Raw genomic sequence first — 16,739 nt, 5'->3', positions numbered from 1 at the left:
AGAAATCGGCTCCGCCACTCCTCCACTAACCTCCACTCTTAACCACTCACGTGTTGGACCCTTCATGCTGCGGGAGTCCACGTCTGTCTCCGTCCGGATCGCCCTGCACCTCGCCCTCAGGGTCGTTCCCGAGGCCAGTGTCGGCGCGCTGCTGGAGCCGCGCGTCAAGGGGGGGGGGGGGGGGGTATTGTCACGACTTCCACCGAAGTCGGTTCCTCTCCTTGTTCTTCTAGCCATCATCGATCACTTTTTCATTTTCCATTTTTTTGTCTTGGTTTCCTACACACCTGTTCTCATTTCCCTCATTAAGTGTTGTGTATTTAACCCTCTGTTCCCCCCCATGTCTTTGTGTGGAATATGTTTGTTGTAAGTGCTTGTGCACATGTTACTGGTGCGCGTCAGGTTTGTACCCATGTTGGTTAATATTTTTTGCCGTTGGTTTTGAAATTTAAAAAACTGCTCCGGCTATTACCTAGTTCTGCTCTCCTGCGTCTGACTTCACTGCCACCAGTTACGCACCCATACGTCGGTTTTGTTGCCTAACATCTAACCAAACCCAACCCGTCTATTGTAACAACTTCTGATAAGACAAGACATGAAAAAATTGTATTTGCTCTGCCCGCTAAAAAGGTCTGTGTACGGCCTGCCCTTCAAGTTTATTACCTAGAGTAAACCCTTCCTGTAAGGAGCCCTTAAAACCACGGGCACAGACGTCAGTTATTGAATTAATATTTGTTTGAGTTGTAACTACTGTGAATTTACGTTGAAATCAAAGAAAACATTTCACCGTTGTCATTGGATTTAAGGTTAAAAGTTGGGTGAAAAAAACACGAAGGTGTCCTTACGTTGACATTTTTTGCAAATCCAATCAGTTTTTTCCACGTTGATGCAATGTCCAATCAACAATAGTTTATTATATTGTTTTAATGCGTGGAAACAAACGTGGGACAAATGTTTCACTGCTTGCATTAATATAAACATTAGGACAATGTTCACTGTTGGCATAATAAAACATTAGGGACAAATGGTTTTAACTGTCTTGCATAATTAAACATTAGCACGAATGTTTTACTGCTTGCCATAATAAACATTAGCACAATGTTTTTACTGTTGCATAATAAACATAGGACAATATTTTACTGCTTGCATTAATAAACATGAGGGACAATGTTTCACTCTGACAGCAGAGGCGTTCCATTCACGGCCCCATAAAACTGATTATCCTCATCATTCAGTTATTGGACTTGTCTGGTTATCTTCACGCCATATTTAATATCTGTGTTGTCAGACATCGTGTAAGCCTAAATATTCAGTTTTGAAGGAAATTGATTCCTTGCTTGATTGCAAGCAGTCAGAGATCCACCAGTGTCATATCTGTGAGTAGGTTGGATTGTGTTGCACATACGGAAGAGCGCATAGAAACAGGTTTGTATTGGTGTGTTGAAGTTAATGAAGGATTAGCCTCACTGAGCCCGTCGCTATAGCAACATGTGTTTTTTCCTCTGACCGTTTTCACAGCTCTTGGCATTGACAGGGTTAAAAAGCTGAATATTGTCATATAGTAAAGTACACCATTCTCAGAAACACAAATTCTTCAGAAAGGACTTAAAGGGCTAAAGAGGACTCTCGGCCACTTGTTTGTTTTGAATAAAAAAAATAATAATTTACTTTACAGTATATCATACATGGGGCTCATCACCATAATCCTACAGCCTGAGAATTTCTGACCAGCGTTGGCCTGACCAATTTACATTGCAATTCGGAAGTATTCAGGACCCCTTTCTTTTTCCACATTTTTGTTACGCTACAGCCCTTATTTCTGAAAAATTGATACAAAGTTGTTTTATTCCCCCCATCAGTCTACACACCAAACCATAATGACAAGCAAAAACAAGTTTTTACAATATTTTTTTTTAAATAATTCATACTGAAAAAATTCAATGTACATAAGTATTCAGACCCTTTAACTCAGTACTTGTTGAAGCCCCTTTGGCAGTGAATTACACCTCGATTCTTCTTGGGTATGACGCTACAAGCTTGGCCACACCTGTATTTTTGGGGAGTTTCTTCCCCATTCTTCTCTGGCAGATGCCTCTCAAGCTCTGTCAGGTTGATGTTGAGCGTCGCTGCACAAGCTATTTTTCAGGTCTCTCCAGATATGTTCGATCAGGTTCAGGTCCCCGGGCTCTGAGTGGGACACTCAAGGACATCCATAGATTTGTCCCAAGCCACTCCTGCGTTATCTGGATGTGTGCTCGGGGTGTTGTCCCTTGTTGGAAGGTGAACTTCGCCCCAGGCTAAGGTCCTGAAGCGCTCTGGGAGCAGGTTTTCTCATGTTGATTGCCTCTGTTACTTTTCTCTGTTTCATCTTTCGCCTCGATTCTAGACTATCCTTGGCCCGCTGAAACTTGCAGCATTCAGCACAATCATCTGGCCATTGCGACGACGCACAACCATGCTTTTCAACTTAGGGAAAAGGTAGTGGTTCATGTTTCCTCCAGATTGACGTCTGGCATTCCAGGCCAACAGAGTTTCAATTCTTGGTTTCATCAGACCCAGAGAATCTTGTTTCGTTATGGTCTGAGGTCCTTTAGGTGCCTTTTTTGGCAAACTCTGTGTGCCTTTTTACTGGAGTGGTTTTCTGTATGGCCACTCTACCATAAAGGCCTGATTGGTGGAGTGCTGCAGAGATGGTGTCCTTGGTGGAAGGTTCTCCATCTCCACAGAAGAACTCTGGAGCTCTGTCAAGAGTTACCATCAGCTCCTTGGTCACCTCCCTATGAAGCAAGCCCTTCTCCCCCGATTGCTCAGTTTGGCCAGGCGGGCCAGCTCTAGAAGAGTCTTGGGGTTCCCAAACTTCTTACATTTAAGAATGATGGAGGTCACTGTGTTTTTGGGGACCTTTCTATGCTGCAGAAAATGTTTTGGTTAACCCTTCCCCAGATCTGTTGCCTCGACACAATCCTGTCTCAGACAGCTCTAACGGACAATTCCTTTTGACCTCATGGCTTGGTTTTCGCCCTTGACATGCACTGTCCAAACTGTGGGAACCTTTATGTAGACAGGTGTGTGCCTTTCAAAATTATGTCCAATCAATTTGAATTTACCACAGGTGGAACCTCCATCAATATGTTGTTGAAAATCTCAGGATGCATGAATGGGAGCTCAATTTCGATTTTCATAGAAAAGATCTGAATAGTTATGTAAATGTGATATTTCTGTTTTAAATGTTTTTTGTAAAATATCTTAAAACCTGTTTTTGCTTTGGTCGTTTTGGCGGTATTATGTGTAAGATTGATGTTGGAATAAACAATTAAATTGTATTATTTAATAAATAAGGCTGGCAATGTAACAAAAATGTGGAAAAGGGAAGGGGTCTGAATTACTTTCCAAAATGCCACTGATGTGGCACATATTGTTTACCAATCAACAAGCATTTTTGTTGCAAACGTAACGTTAGCTGGGCTCCACCATTTTCCTGGAAGCCCCTCGCACCGAGCTGTTCTTCTCACAGATCAATAGTTTCTGTCTCCTGGCGTCTTTGAATTGGCCCCTAAAATATATACACACCCCTGAATACTCCATGGGTGCCTCAGAGGACAGCTCCTGCCGGATCTTGTAGAGGGGGGAAAGAAGTTCAGGCACCGTCCTTTCTTTTCCTGGAAGTATCCCAGAAATCTGAGAAAGTATGATTGGTTGGACAGGCAGTGGGCACATTCATTGCACTTATCAATTGTCTAATATGCACTGAAGTGGCAAAAAACATAGGAACAACTGCTCTTTCCATGACATAGACTGACCAAGGTTCATCTAGAGGAAAGCTTATGATCCCTTATTGATGTCACTTCATCAGTGGTAGATGAAAGCGTGAAAGAATGGTTAAGAGAAAGATTTTTTAAGCCTTTGAGACAATTGGAGACATGGATTGTGTATATGTACCATTGAGAGGTTGAATTGGGTAAGACAAAATATTTAAGTTGCCTTTTGAACGGGTATGGTAGGTAGATGCCAGGCGCACCGGTTTGAGTGTTGTCAAGAACTGCAATACTGCTGGTTTTTCAACGCTGAACAGTTGTGTATCAAGAATTGATCCACCAACCCAAAGGAATCCAGCACAACTTTGACAACTATGGGGAGCATTAGAGTCAACATGGCCAGCATCCCTGTGAACGCTTTTCGACACCATTGTAGAGTCCATGCCCCGATGAATTGAGGCTTGTTCTGTGGGCAAAGGGGGTGCAATTCAATATTAGGAAGGTGTTCATAATGTTTTGTAACACTCAGTGTAGATCAGAAATCTAATACAGATCGAGGAAAGCGTTACTGTACCTATATGTGAGACGTGAACGTCTTGGCTGTCTATACCTGGGATCCTCTCCACCAAATGGATCCTGGACAAGAAGGTTCATGATGGAGTCTACTGATGGTCATGCACGTTCCGTGCATGCAGCATTCCGAAACATGAAGGTACATCTAAACCTATACAGACAACATGGGATGAGACACGGAAACCATAGCAACTCTATAGACCAGGGTCCATACGTATCAAGCGTCTCAGAGTAGGACTGCTGATCTAGGATCAGGTCTTCGTATCCATGTTATCTTTTTCCTTGTGATCTAAAGCAAAACTGATCTAATTAACATTGTGAGATGCAATGATACATCCTCCATGATATCATGAACATACCTTCCATGATCAGTAAATATAAAATAATGGTTACTGTAATTTTTCCAAAACTTTGCTACTAAATCAAGAATGTAGTTTCAAATCTATCAAGGCGTCTCTGAATTGTCGACATGGTTTTGTTTCATCATCACTTACCTTTTTCTGATTTTCTCAGCTCAGCAGTCTAACAGAGAAGCACATAGGAAGTATTTACTGTTCGCTATTCATCAATCACACACAATTCATGTGCTACTGGGAAACATTTGTTTACTCATATTGAACGTTTATTGTGAAGACAAGGCCATAGACTTACAGTGTGGTATAAAGAATTATGGTTATTAATTGTTGCAGTTAGTATTAACTGGTTCCTTATTGCTGTCGATGATGCTTTGTTTACCCCAAATACATTTTTTACAGTTTAATTATACCCTAATCAATTTGCATGTTTGATATAAAAGCCAAAATGTTTAAAGCAATACTCACCATCTCCAAATCTGTTGGATCTCTTTTTTATCATTGTCCCTACAAAAAACACATGGACAGAGGTGTAAAAGTAACAAATTACAACTACTCTAGTTACTGTAATTTGAGTAGCTTTTCGAGAACCTGTTTTTTTTGTATTTTTCAGCAGTAATTTTTACTTCTACTTGAGTAAAAATGTAATGTAAGTAACTGTACTTCGACTTTCCAGATAGGATATTTCAGAAGCCTACTTCTTTCCACCCCTGATTTTAGTTTGCTTTTGAATGTTACATTTATTTTGAATATGTTCATAGTATAATAGTATTTTTACATACAGATGTTGCAAGCATAAAATTAAATTAACTTTATTTATTTCTCTCTTGCTTTTTCAATTGAACGCCATGGAAAAGATCATGTGTAACAACGTTCAGGTAAACCTTAGCAAAAGTTGCTATATTATTAATCAGTTGTCAATGTTTTTATTTTAAAAGTAACTTCAATTACTTTTACTTCTGAGTACTTTTTTATAATTATCTACTTTTTACTTTTTACCTGAGTAGCTTTTTTACACCATGTAATTTTACTTCTACTTGAGGTACAATTTCATTGAAGTAGCTGTACTTCAACTTGCAGTAGGATATTTCAGTGCTCTTTCCACCCCTGCACATCGAATGCAGTATTGCTTTTATTATGCTATTTTTACATTGTAGCCATATACATTTCATGTAGGTAGGTTTTGATGCCATTTGTGAATGATTGAGGGACTTACTTATAAGTCGATTGAAATTTTTGGAAATGTAATGCGTTTCATTCCTGACTCCCCAAGCTTTCTCTGAACCTGTAGCCAATACATAAAAGACGCTGTATAAAAGGTATATATCGAGAGAATGTTATTGTACGTTTATCATCTTCCAGTTTCGTTGCGTCATTGTTGTGTTTCTTACCCTATTTCTGAAATGGTTTCCCCTGGGTCGCTGCCAGTTACGTCGTTGTCATGTTCAGCTTTCATTTGAACTCTGTAAAAGGTGGATGCAATTGCCCTAATACAGCATAACGTGGAAATCATTGTAAATTTGAACAGCCTTTCATCTCTAACCTTGATATTGACCATGCGAGACGGAAAGAACTTCAGAAGCCAAACTGATAATTTTTCTATGAAAATTAAGCATATTTTTTTGCAATGCAGACTACTAATCAAATGTGTCTTATTGGCTGACCATGTTCCTGTTGAGTTCGAGGTTGAATGTAATTTGGTTGTAGAACAGGCCAGTGGGAACTACAGGCAATCCAAGGGATGGTTGCTGTTGTCTCTGTAGGGGTTTACAGGGTCTTACAGACAAGAAATTAACCAGTTTCTTTTTGAATTAGATTTTATGAAAATGTAAGGAAGCCAGATTTCACGGTCCTCCTTAGTGCATAGCAAGTCAAGCATTTTATTTTTTATGAAATAAACTTTGTCACCTGATGTATTAGTGCTGGTTGGTAACCCAGGAGTGGTGTTGGTGACAGTGGGAGTGAGAGGCTGTCACCATTGGGGAAGCCCCTGTGAGAAGAGAGAGATATTACAAATAGGTATTGTTATAGCAGCGTGAAAAATGTGAATGGCATTAGTGCATCCATGTGTATGCTTTGTGCAATGCTATTTGTATGTGTTTGAATATGCTACAGTTTTGAAGTCTAAAGTTTTAACAATACACCCCTTAGCCAAATACAACTTAAACTCAGTTTTTCACAATTCCTGAAATTTAATCCCAACGTAAAAATTGCCTGTCTATAGGTCAGTTAGAGATCCCCACTTTATTTAAGAATGTGAAATGTCTGATATAATAGTAGGGAGAGTTATTTATTCGCTCTGATTTCTTTCATCACATTCCTATGTGGGTCAGAGTTTACGTACCTCAATTAGTAATTGGTGCATTACCTTTAAATTGTTTAACTGGGTCAATACATTTTGGGTAGCCTCACAAAGCTTCCCCCACAATAATGGGTGAATTTTGGCCCATTCCTACCGACAGCGCTTTGTGCTAAACTGAGTCAGGTTGCAGGCCTCCTTGCCTCCACACGCTTTGCTCAGTGTTCTATAGGATGAGGTCAAGGGGCTTTGTATGTCCATCCAATACCTTGAACTTTGTTGTTACTTAAGCCATCTTCCACAACTTCGGAAGTATGCTTGGGGTATTGTCCATTTGGTGAAGACCCCATTTGCGGCCAAGCTTTAACTTCCTGACTTGATGGTTTGAGATGTTGCTTCAATATATCACAATACATTTCCATCCTCATGATGCATCTATTTTGTTGAAGTGCACCAGTTCGCCCCTGCAGCTAAGGCAACCCCCACCTAATGATGCTGCCCACCCCCGTTGCTTCACGGTTGGGATGGTGTTCTTCGCTTTGCAAACCTTCCCCCCTTTTTCTTCCAAACATAACGATGGTCATTATGGCCAAACAGTTCCTATTTTTTGTTTCATCAGACCAGAGGAAATCTTCTCCAAAAAGTAACAATCTTTGTCCCCATGTGCAAGTTTGCAACCATAGTCTGTCTTTTTTTATGGCCGGTTTTGGAGCAGTGGCTTCTTCCTTGCTGAGCGGCCTTTCAGGTTAATTTTGAATATAGGTCTCGTTTTACTGTGGATATAGATATTTTTTTGTACCTGTTTTCCTCCCAGCATCTCACAAGGTCCTTTGTTGTTGTTCTGGGAATTGATTTTTACTTTTCGCACCCAGGTACGCTAATCTCTAGGAAGACAGAACCGCGCCCTCCTTCCTGATCGGTATGACGGGCTGGTGTCCCATGGTGTTTAATACTTGCGTACTATTGCCCACTTTGGCCAAGGACATGAGGGTTTATGTTTCCTCTTGCTCGGTGTGTGCTCAGTGTAAGGCTCCTAGGCACCTGCCTAGAGGTAAGCTACAACCCTTACCCGTTCCACAACGGCCATGGTTGCACCTGTCAATCAATTTCCTGACCRATCTCCCCCCATCACAGGGAAACACCACGATCCTGGTTGTTGTGGATCGTTTCTCTAAGTCCTGCCGTCTCCTTCCTCTGCCCGGTCTCCCTAAGGCCCTACAGACTGCAGAGGCCTTGTTTACGCATGTCTTCCGGCACTACGGGGTGCCTGAGGATGTAGTGTCTGATCGGGGTCCCCAGTTCACTTCGAGGGTCTGGGGGTCTCGATCAGCCTTACCTCGGGTTTTCACCCCGAGAGTAACGGGCAGGTGGAGAGAGTTAACCAGGATGTGGGTAGGTTTCTGAGGTCTTATTGCCAGGACAGGCCGGGAGAGTGGGCGGCGTTTGTGCCCTCGGCAGAGATGGCCCAGAAATCGCTCCGCCACTCCTCCACTCACCTCTCCCCCTTCCAGTGCGTACTGGGGTATCAGCCAGTTCTGGCTCCTTGGCATCAGAGTCAGACCGAGGCTCCTGCGGTGGACGACTGGTTCCGGCACGCGGAGGAGACATGGGACACCGCTCATGTTCACCTTCAGCGCGCCGTGCTGCGCCAGAAAGCCAGCGCAGACCATCACCACAGTGAGGCCGGTCTGGCTCTCGACGCGAAACCTGCCCCTCCGCCTGCCCTGCCGGAAGCTGGGTCCGCGGTTTGTGGGGCCATTTAAAGTCCTGTGGAGACTGAACGAGGTGAGTTACAGGTTAAAGCTTCCCCCCGATTACCGTATTAACCCCTCGTTCCATGTGTCTCTCCTCAGGCCGGTGGTGGCTGGCCCGCTCCAGGAGTCTGAGGTGCGGGAGGTTCCTCCGCCACCTCTGGACATCGAGGGGGCCCCGGCGTACTCCGTTCGACCCATACTCGAGTCAAGGCGCCGGGCGAGGGGCCATCAGTACCTCGTGGACTGGGAGGGGTACGGTCCGGAGGAGAGATGCTGGGTTCCGGTGGAGGACGTGTTGGACCCTTCAATGCTGCGGGAGTTCCACCGTCTCCGTCCGGATCGCCCTGCACCTCGCCCTCAGGGTCGTCCTCGAGGCCAGTGTCGGCGCGCGGCTGGCGTCAAGGGGGGGGGGGGTATTGTCACGACTTCCACCGAAGTCGGTTCCTCTCCTTGTTCGGGCGGCGTTCGGCGGTCGGCGTCACCGATCTTCTAGCCATCATCGATCCACTTTTCATTTTCCATTTGTTTTGTCTTGGTTTCCTACACACCTGGTTCTCATTTCCCTCATTAAGTGTTGTGTATTTAACCCTCTGTTCCCCCCCATGTCTTTGTGTGGAATTGTTTGTTGTAAGTGCTTGTGCACATGTTTACTGGTGCGCGTCAGGTTTTGTACCCATGTTGGTTAATTATTTTTGCCGTTGGTTTTGAAATTAAACTGCTCCGGCTATTACCTAGTTCTGCTCTCCTGCGTCTGACTTCACTGCCACCAGTTACGCACCCCATTACGTCGGTTTTGTTGCTAAACATCTAACCCAAACCAACCCGTCTATTGTACAACTCTGATAAGACAAGACATGAAAAAATGTATTTGCTCCTGCCCCCTAAAAGGTCTGTGTACGGCCTGCCCTTCAATGTTTATTACCTAGAGTAAACCTTCCTGTAGGAGCCTTAACCACTGGGCACAGACGTCAGTTTTGATTTATATTTGTTTGAGTTGTCAACTACTGTGAATTTAAYGTGAAATCAAGAAAACATTTCACCGTGTCATTGGATTTAAGTTAAAAGTTGGGTGAAAAAAACACGAAGTGTCCTTACGTTGACTTTTTGCAAATCCAATCAGTTTTCCACGTTGATGCAATGTCATCACATAGTTTATTATATTGTTTTAATGGCGTGGAAACAACGTGGGACAATGTTTCACTGCTTGCATAATAAACATTAGGACAATGTTTCACTGTTTGCATAATAAACATTAGGACAATGTTTTACTGCTTGCATAATAAACATTAGCACAATGTTTTACTGCTTGCATAATAAACATTAGCACAATGTTTTACTGCTTGCATAATAAACATKAGGACAATATTTTACTGCTTGCATAATAAACATGAGGACAATGTTTCACTCTGACAGCAGAGGCGTTCCATTCACGGCCCATAAAACTGATTATCCTCATCATTCAGTTATTGGACTTGTCTGGTTATCTTCACGCCATATTAATATCTGTGTTGTCAGACATCGGTAGCCTAATAATTCAGTTGAAGGAAATTGATTCTTGCTTGATTGCTAGCAGTCAGAGATCCACCAGTGTCATATCTGTGAGTAGGTGATTGTGTGCACATACGGAAGAGCGCATAGAACAGGTTTGTATTGTGTGTTGAAGTWAATTGAAGGATAGCCTCACTGAGCCGTCGCTATGGCAACATGTGTTTTTTCCTCTGACCGTTTTCACAGCTCTGGCATTGAACAGGTTAAAAGCTGAATATTGTCATAATAGTAAGAGTACACATTCTCAGAAACACAAATTCTCAGAAAGACTTAAAGGGCTAAGAGGACTCGGCCACTGTTTGTTTTGAATAAAGTTTTTTTTAATTTTTTGCCTGGCTTAACAAGGTCTACTGTACTGTCGGATATAATACACACAATTTTACTTTACAGTATCATACATGGGGCTCTCACCATAATCCATACAGCCTTGAGAATTTCTGACCACGTGGCCTGACCATACATTGCATTCGGAAAGTATTCAGACCCCTTGACTTTTTCCACATTTTGTTACGYTACAGCCTTATTCTAAAATTKATTCAATTGTTTTATTTCCCCCCATCAGTCTACACACAAAACCCCATAATGACAAAGCAAAAACAAGTTTTTACACATATTTTTTTTTAAATAATTCAATACTGAAAAATCACATGTACATAAGTATTCAGACCCTTTACTCAGTACTTTGTTGAAGCCCCTTTGGCAGTGATTACACCCTCGATTCTTCTTGGGTATGACGCTACAAGCTTGGCACACCTGTATTTGGGGAGTTTCTCCCATTCTTCTCTGCAGATCCTCTCAAGCTCTGCAGGTTGGATGGTGAGCGTCGCTCGACAGCTATTTTTCAGGTCTCTCCAGATATGTTCGATCAGGTTCAGGTCCGGGCTCTGAGTGGGACACTCAAGGACATCCATAGATTTGTCCCAAGCCACTCCTGCGTTATCTTGGATGTGTGCTCTGGGTTGTTGTCCTGTTGGAAGGTGAACCTTCGCCCCAGGCTAAGGTCCTGCGCTCTGGAGCAGGTTTCATCATGGATCTCTCTGTACTTTTCTCTGTTCATCTTTCCCTCGATCCTGACTAGTCCCTGCCGCTGAAAAACATTCACACAGCATGATGCTGCCACCACCATGCTTCACCTTAGGGATGGTGTCATGTTTCCTCCAGATGTGACGTCTGGCATTCAGGCCAAAGAGTTCAATCTTGGTTTCATCAGACCAGAGAATCTTGTTTCTTATGGTCTGAGAGTCCTTTAGGTGCCTTTTGGCAAACTCTTTTACTCGTGTGCCTTTTACTGGAGTGGTTTCTGTATGGCCACTCTACCATAAAGGCCTGATTGGTGGAGTGCTGCAGAGATGGTTGTCCTTGTGGAAGGTTCTCCCATCTCCACAGAAGAACTCTGGAGCTCTGTCAGAGTTACCATCAGTTCCTTGGTCACCTCYCTGASCAAGGCCCTTCTCCCCGATTRCTCAGTTTGGCCAGGCGGCCAGCTCTAGGAAGAGTCTTGGTGGTTCCAAACTTCTTACATTTAAGAATGATGGAGGTCACTGTGTTCTTTGGGACCTTCTATGCTGCAGAAATGTTTTGGTACCCTTCCCCAGATCTGTGCCTCGACACAATCCTGTCTCAGAGCTCTACGGACAATTCCTTTGACCTCATGGCTTGGTTTTCGCCCTGACATGCACTGTCAACTGTGGGACCTTATGTAGACAGGTGTGTGCCTTTYCAAATCATGTCCAATCAATTGAATTTACCACAGGTGGACTCCAATCAAGTTGTTGAAACATCTCAAGGATGATGAATGGAGCTCAATTTCGATTTTCATAGCAAAAGATCTGAATAGTTATGTAAATGTGATATTTCTGTTTTAAATGTTTTTGTAAAAATTGATAAAACCTGTTTTTGCTTTGTCGTTTTGGGGTATTATGTGTAGATTGATGTGGAAAACAATTAATTGTATTATTTTATAATAAGGCTGCAATGTAACAAAATGTGGAAAAGGGAAGGGGTCTGAATACTTTCCAAATGCACTGATGGCACATATGTTTACCAATCAACAAGCATTTTGTTGCAAACGTAACGTTAGCTGGGCCTCTCACCATTTCCTGGAAGCCCTCGCACCACTGTTCTTCTCACAGATCATAGTTTCTGTCTCCTGGGCGTCTTTGATTGGCCATATATACACACCCCTGATACTCTCATGGGTGTCCTCAGGACAGCTCCCTGGATCTGTAGAGGGGGAAAGAAGTCAGGCACCGTCCTTCTTTCCTGAAGTAATCACAGATCTGAGAAAGTATGATTGGTGACAGCAGTGGGCACCATTCATTCACTTATCAAGTCTAATATGCACTGAGAACAGCCTCTGAAGCCTCAGCCTCAGCACAAAACATTAGGAACAACTGCTCTTTCCATGACATAGACTGACCAGGTTCATCTAGAGGAAAGYTATGATCCCTTATTGATGTCACTTCAATCAGTGTAGATGAAGGTGAAGAGAATGGTTAAAGAAAGATTTTTAAGCCTTGAGACAATTGAGACATGGATTGTGTATRTGTACCATTSAGAGGTTGAATTGGTAAGACAAAATATTTAAGTGCCTTTGAACGGGKTATGGTAGTAGRTGCCAGGCGCACCGGTTTGAGTGTGTCAAGAACTGCAATRCTGCTGGGTTTTTCACGCTGAACAGTTGTGTATCAAGAATGATCCACCACCCAAAGGACATCCAGCCAACTTGACACAACTATGGGGAGCATTAGAGTCAACATGGGCCAGCATCCCTGTGGAACGCTTTCGACACCTTGTAGAGTCCATGCCCCGATGAATTGAGGCTGTTCTGTGGGCAAAAGGGGGGTGCAATTCAATATTAGGAAGGTGTTCATAATGTTTTGTACACTCAGTGTAGATCAGCAAATCTAATACAGATCGAGGAAAGCCGTACTGTACCTATATGTGAGACGTGAACGTCTCTGCTGTCTACCTGGATCTCTCCACCAAAATGGATCCTGGACAGAAGGTCATTGATGAGTCTCTGAGTGGTCATGACGTTCCGTGCATCAGCATCCTGAACATGGAAGGTACATCTAAACCTATACAGACAACATGGGATGAGTACACGAAACCATAGGCAGCTGCTAATAGACCAGGGTCCATACGTATCAAGCGTCTCAGAGTAGGACTGCTGATCTAGGATCAGGTCTTCCGTATCCATGTTATCTTTTTCCTTGTGATCTAAAAGGCAAAACTGATCCTAAATTAACATTGTGAGATGCATGATACATACCTCCCATGATTATCATGATACATACCTCCCATGATTCAGTAAAATATAAAATAATGGTTACTGTAATTTCAACTGCATACTAAATCAAGATGTAGTTTTCAATATCTATCAAGGCGTCTCTGAATTGTCAGACATGGTTTGTTTCATCATCACTTACCTTTTCTGATTTCTCAGCTCAGCAGTCTAACAGAGAAGACACCATAAGGAAGTATTTACTGTTCGCTATTCATCAAACACACACACAATTCATTGCTACTGGGAAACCATTTGTTTACTCATATTGAACGTTATTTGAAGACAAGGCCATAGACTTACAGTGTGGTAATAAAGATCATGGTTATTAATTGTTGCAGTAGTATAACTGGTTCCTTATTGCTGCGATGATGCTTTGTTTACCCAAATTACATTTTACATTTAATTATACCCTAATCAATTTGCATGTTTGATAAAAGCCAAAATGTTTAAAGCATACTCACCATCTCCAMTCTTTGAGTCTCTTTTTTATCATTGTCCCTACAAAAAACACATGGACAGAGGTGTAAAAGTAACAAATTACAACTACTCTAGTTACTGTAATTGAGTAGCTTTTCCGAGAACCTGTTTTTTTTWGTATTTTTCAGTCAGTAATTTTACTTCTACTTGAGTAAAATGTAATGTAAGTAACTGTACTTCGACTTCAGTAGGATATTTCAGAAGCCTACTCTTTCCACCCCTGATTTTAGTTGCTTTGAATGTTACATTTATTTTGAATATGTTCATAGTATAATAGTATTTTTACATACAGATGTTGCAAGCATAAAATAAATTAACTTTATTTATTTTCTCTCTTGCTTTTTCAATTGAACGCATGGAAAAGATCATGTGTAACAACGTTCAGGTAACCTTAGCAAAGTTAGCTAATTATTATCAAGGTCAATGTTTTTATTTTAAAAGTAACTCAATTACTTTTACTCTGAGTACTTTTTAAATTATCTACTTTTTACTTTTAYCTGAGTAGCTTTTTTTACACCAGTAATTTTACTTCTACTTGAGTACAATTTCATTGAAGTAACTGTACTTCAACTTGAGTAGGATATTTCAGTACTCTTTCCACCCCTGCACATCGAATGCAGTATTGCTTTTATTATGCTATTTTACATGTAGCCATATACATTCATGTAGGTAGGTTGATGCCATTTGTGAATGATGAGGACTTACTTATAAGTCGATTGAAATATTTGGAAATGTAATGCGTTCATCCTGACTTCCCCAAGCTTTCTCTGAACCTGTAGCCAATACATAAAGACGCTGTATAAAAAGTTATATCGAGGAGAATGTTATTGTACGTTTATCATCTTCCAGTTTCAGTGCTGTCATTGTTGTGTTTCTTACCCATTTCTGAATGGTTTCCCCTGGGTCGCTGCCAGTTACAGTCGTTGTCATGTTCAGCTTCATTTGAACTCTGTAGAAGGTGGATGCAATGCCTAATAACAGCATAACAGTGGAAATCATTGTACATTTGAACAGCCTTCATCTCTAACCTTGAATATTGCACCCATGGAGACGGAAAGAACTTCAGAGCCACTGATATTTTTCTATGAAAATTAAGCATATTTTTTGCGATAGCAGACTCTAATCAAATGTGTCTTATTGGCTGACCTGTTCCTGTTGAGTTGAGGTCTGAAGGTAATTTGGTTGTAGACAGGCCAGTGGGACTTACAGGCAATCCAAGGGATGGTTGCTGTGTCTCTGTAGGGGTTACAGGGTCTACAGACAAGAAATTAACCAGTTTCTTTTGAATAGATTTATGAAAATGTAATGGAAGCCAATTTCAGGTCCTCCTTAGTGCATAGCAGTCAGCATTTTTATTTTATGAAATAACTTTGTCACCTGATGTATTAGTGCTGGTTGGTGAACCAGCAGTGGTGTTGGTGACAGTGGGAGGAGAGGCTGTCACATTGGGGAAAGCCCCTGTGAAGAAGAGAGATATTACAAATAGGTATGTATAGCAGCGTGAAAAATGTGAATGTGCATTCCATTTGCATCCATGTGTATGCTTTGTGCATGCTAKTTGTATGTGTTTGAATATGTACAGTTGAAGTCTAAAGTTTACATACACCTTAGCCAAATACACTTAAACTCAGTTTTTCACAATTCCTGACATTTAATCCAAGTAAAAATTCCCTGTCTTAGGTCAGTTAGGATCCCCACTTTATTTTAAGAATGTGAAATGTCTGAATAATAGTAGAGAGAGTTATTTATTTCAGCTCTGATTTCTTTCATCACATTCCTATGTGGGTCAGAAGTTTACGTACACTCAATTAGTAATTGGTAGCATTACCTTTAAATTGTTTAACTGGGTCAAACATTTTGGGTAGCCTTCCACAAGCTTCCCACAATAAGTTGGGTGAATTTTGGCCCATTCCTACCGACAGCGCTGATGTAACTGAGTCAGGTTTGCAGGCCTCCTTGCTCGCACACGCTTTTCTCAGTTTCTATAGGATGAGGTCAGGGCTTTGTGATGGCCACTCCAATACCTTGACTTTGTTGTACTTAAGCCATTTTCCACAACTTCGGAAGTATGCTTGGGGTCATTGTCCATTTGGAAGACCCATTTGCGGCCAAGCTTTAACTTCCTGACTGATGTCTTGAGATGTTGCTTCAATATATCCACATACATTTCCACCTCATGATGCCATCTATTTTGTGAAGTGCACCAGGTCCCTCCTGCAGCTAAGCACCCCCACCTAATGATGCTGCCACCCCCGTGCTTCACGGTTGGGATGGTGTTCTTCGGCTTGCAAACCTCCCCCTTTTTCCTCCAAACATAACGATGGTCATTATGGCCAAACAGTTCTATTTTTGTTTCATCAGACCAGAGGAAATTTCTCCAAAAAGTACAATCTTTGTCCCCATGTGCAGTTGCAAACCATAGTCTGTCTTTTTTATGGCGGTTTTGGAGCAGTGGCTTCTTCCTTGCTGAGCGGCCTTTCAGGTTAATTTGATATAGGTCTCGTTTTACTGTGGATATAGATATTTTTGTACCTGTTTCCTCCAGCATCTTCACAAGGTCCTTTGTTGTTGTTCTGGATTGATTTTACTTTTCGCACCAAGGTACGCTAATCTCTAGGAGACAGAACGCGCCTCCTTCCTGATCGGTATGACGGCTGGTGGTCCCATGGTGTTTAATACTTGCGTACTATT

The 16,739-nt window shown here is 42.0% G+C and overlaps 1 protein-coding gene across 1 annotated transcript in view; it reads right to left on the bottom strand.

Annotated features, from left to right (window-relative positions):
• Positions 1–16,739, bottom strand: part of LOC111965653 (adhesion G-protein coupled receptor G2-like) — a 34,686-nt gene that overhangs the window by 15,389 nt on the left and 2,558 nt on the right. The window contains exons 4-11 of the mRNA XM_023989836.2: positions 15,426–15,506; positions 15,195–15,302; positions 14,928–15,019; positions 14,754–14,821; positions 14,033–14,069; positions 13,714–13,739; positions 13,220–13,362; positions 12,376–12,505 (exon numbers count right to left, since the gene is read on the bottom strand). Of these exons, the coding sequence (XP_023845604.1) occupies positions 12,376–12,505; positions 13,220–13,362; positions 13,714–13,739; positions 14,033–14,069; positions 14,754–14,821; positions 14,928–15,019; positions 15,195–15,302; positions 15,426–15,506 (685 nt within the window). The remainder of the gene's footprint in view (positions 1–12,375; positions 12,506–13,219; positions 13,363–13,713; positions 13,740–14,032; positions 14,070–14,753; positions 14,822–14,927; positions 15,020–15,194; positions 15,303–15,425; positions 15,507–16,739) is intronic.

This window comes from Salvelinus sp. IW2-2015, linkage group LG6.2 (genome assembly GCF_002910315.2).
Source record: "Salvelinus sp. IW2-2015 linkage group LG6.2, ASM291031v2, whole genome shotgun sequence".
NCBI lineage: Eukaryota > Metazoa > Chordata > Actinopteri > Salmoniformes > Salmonidae > Salvelinus > Salvelinus sp. IW2-2015.
Note: the sequence above shows the minus strand (reverse complement) of the source record. Positions and strands in the feature narration are given on the sequence as shown.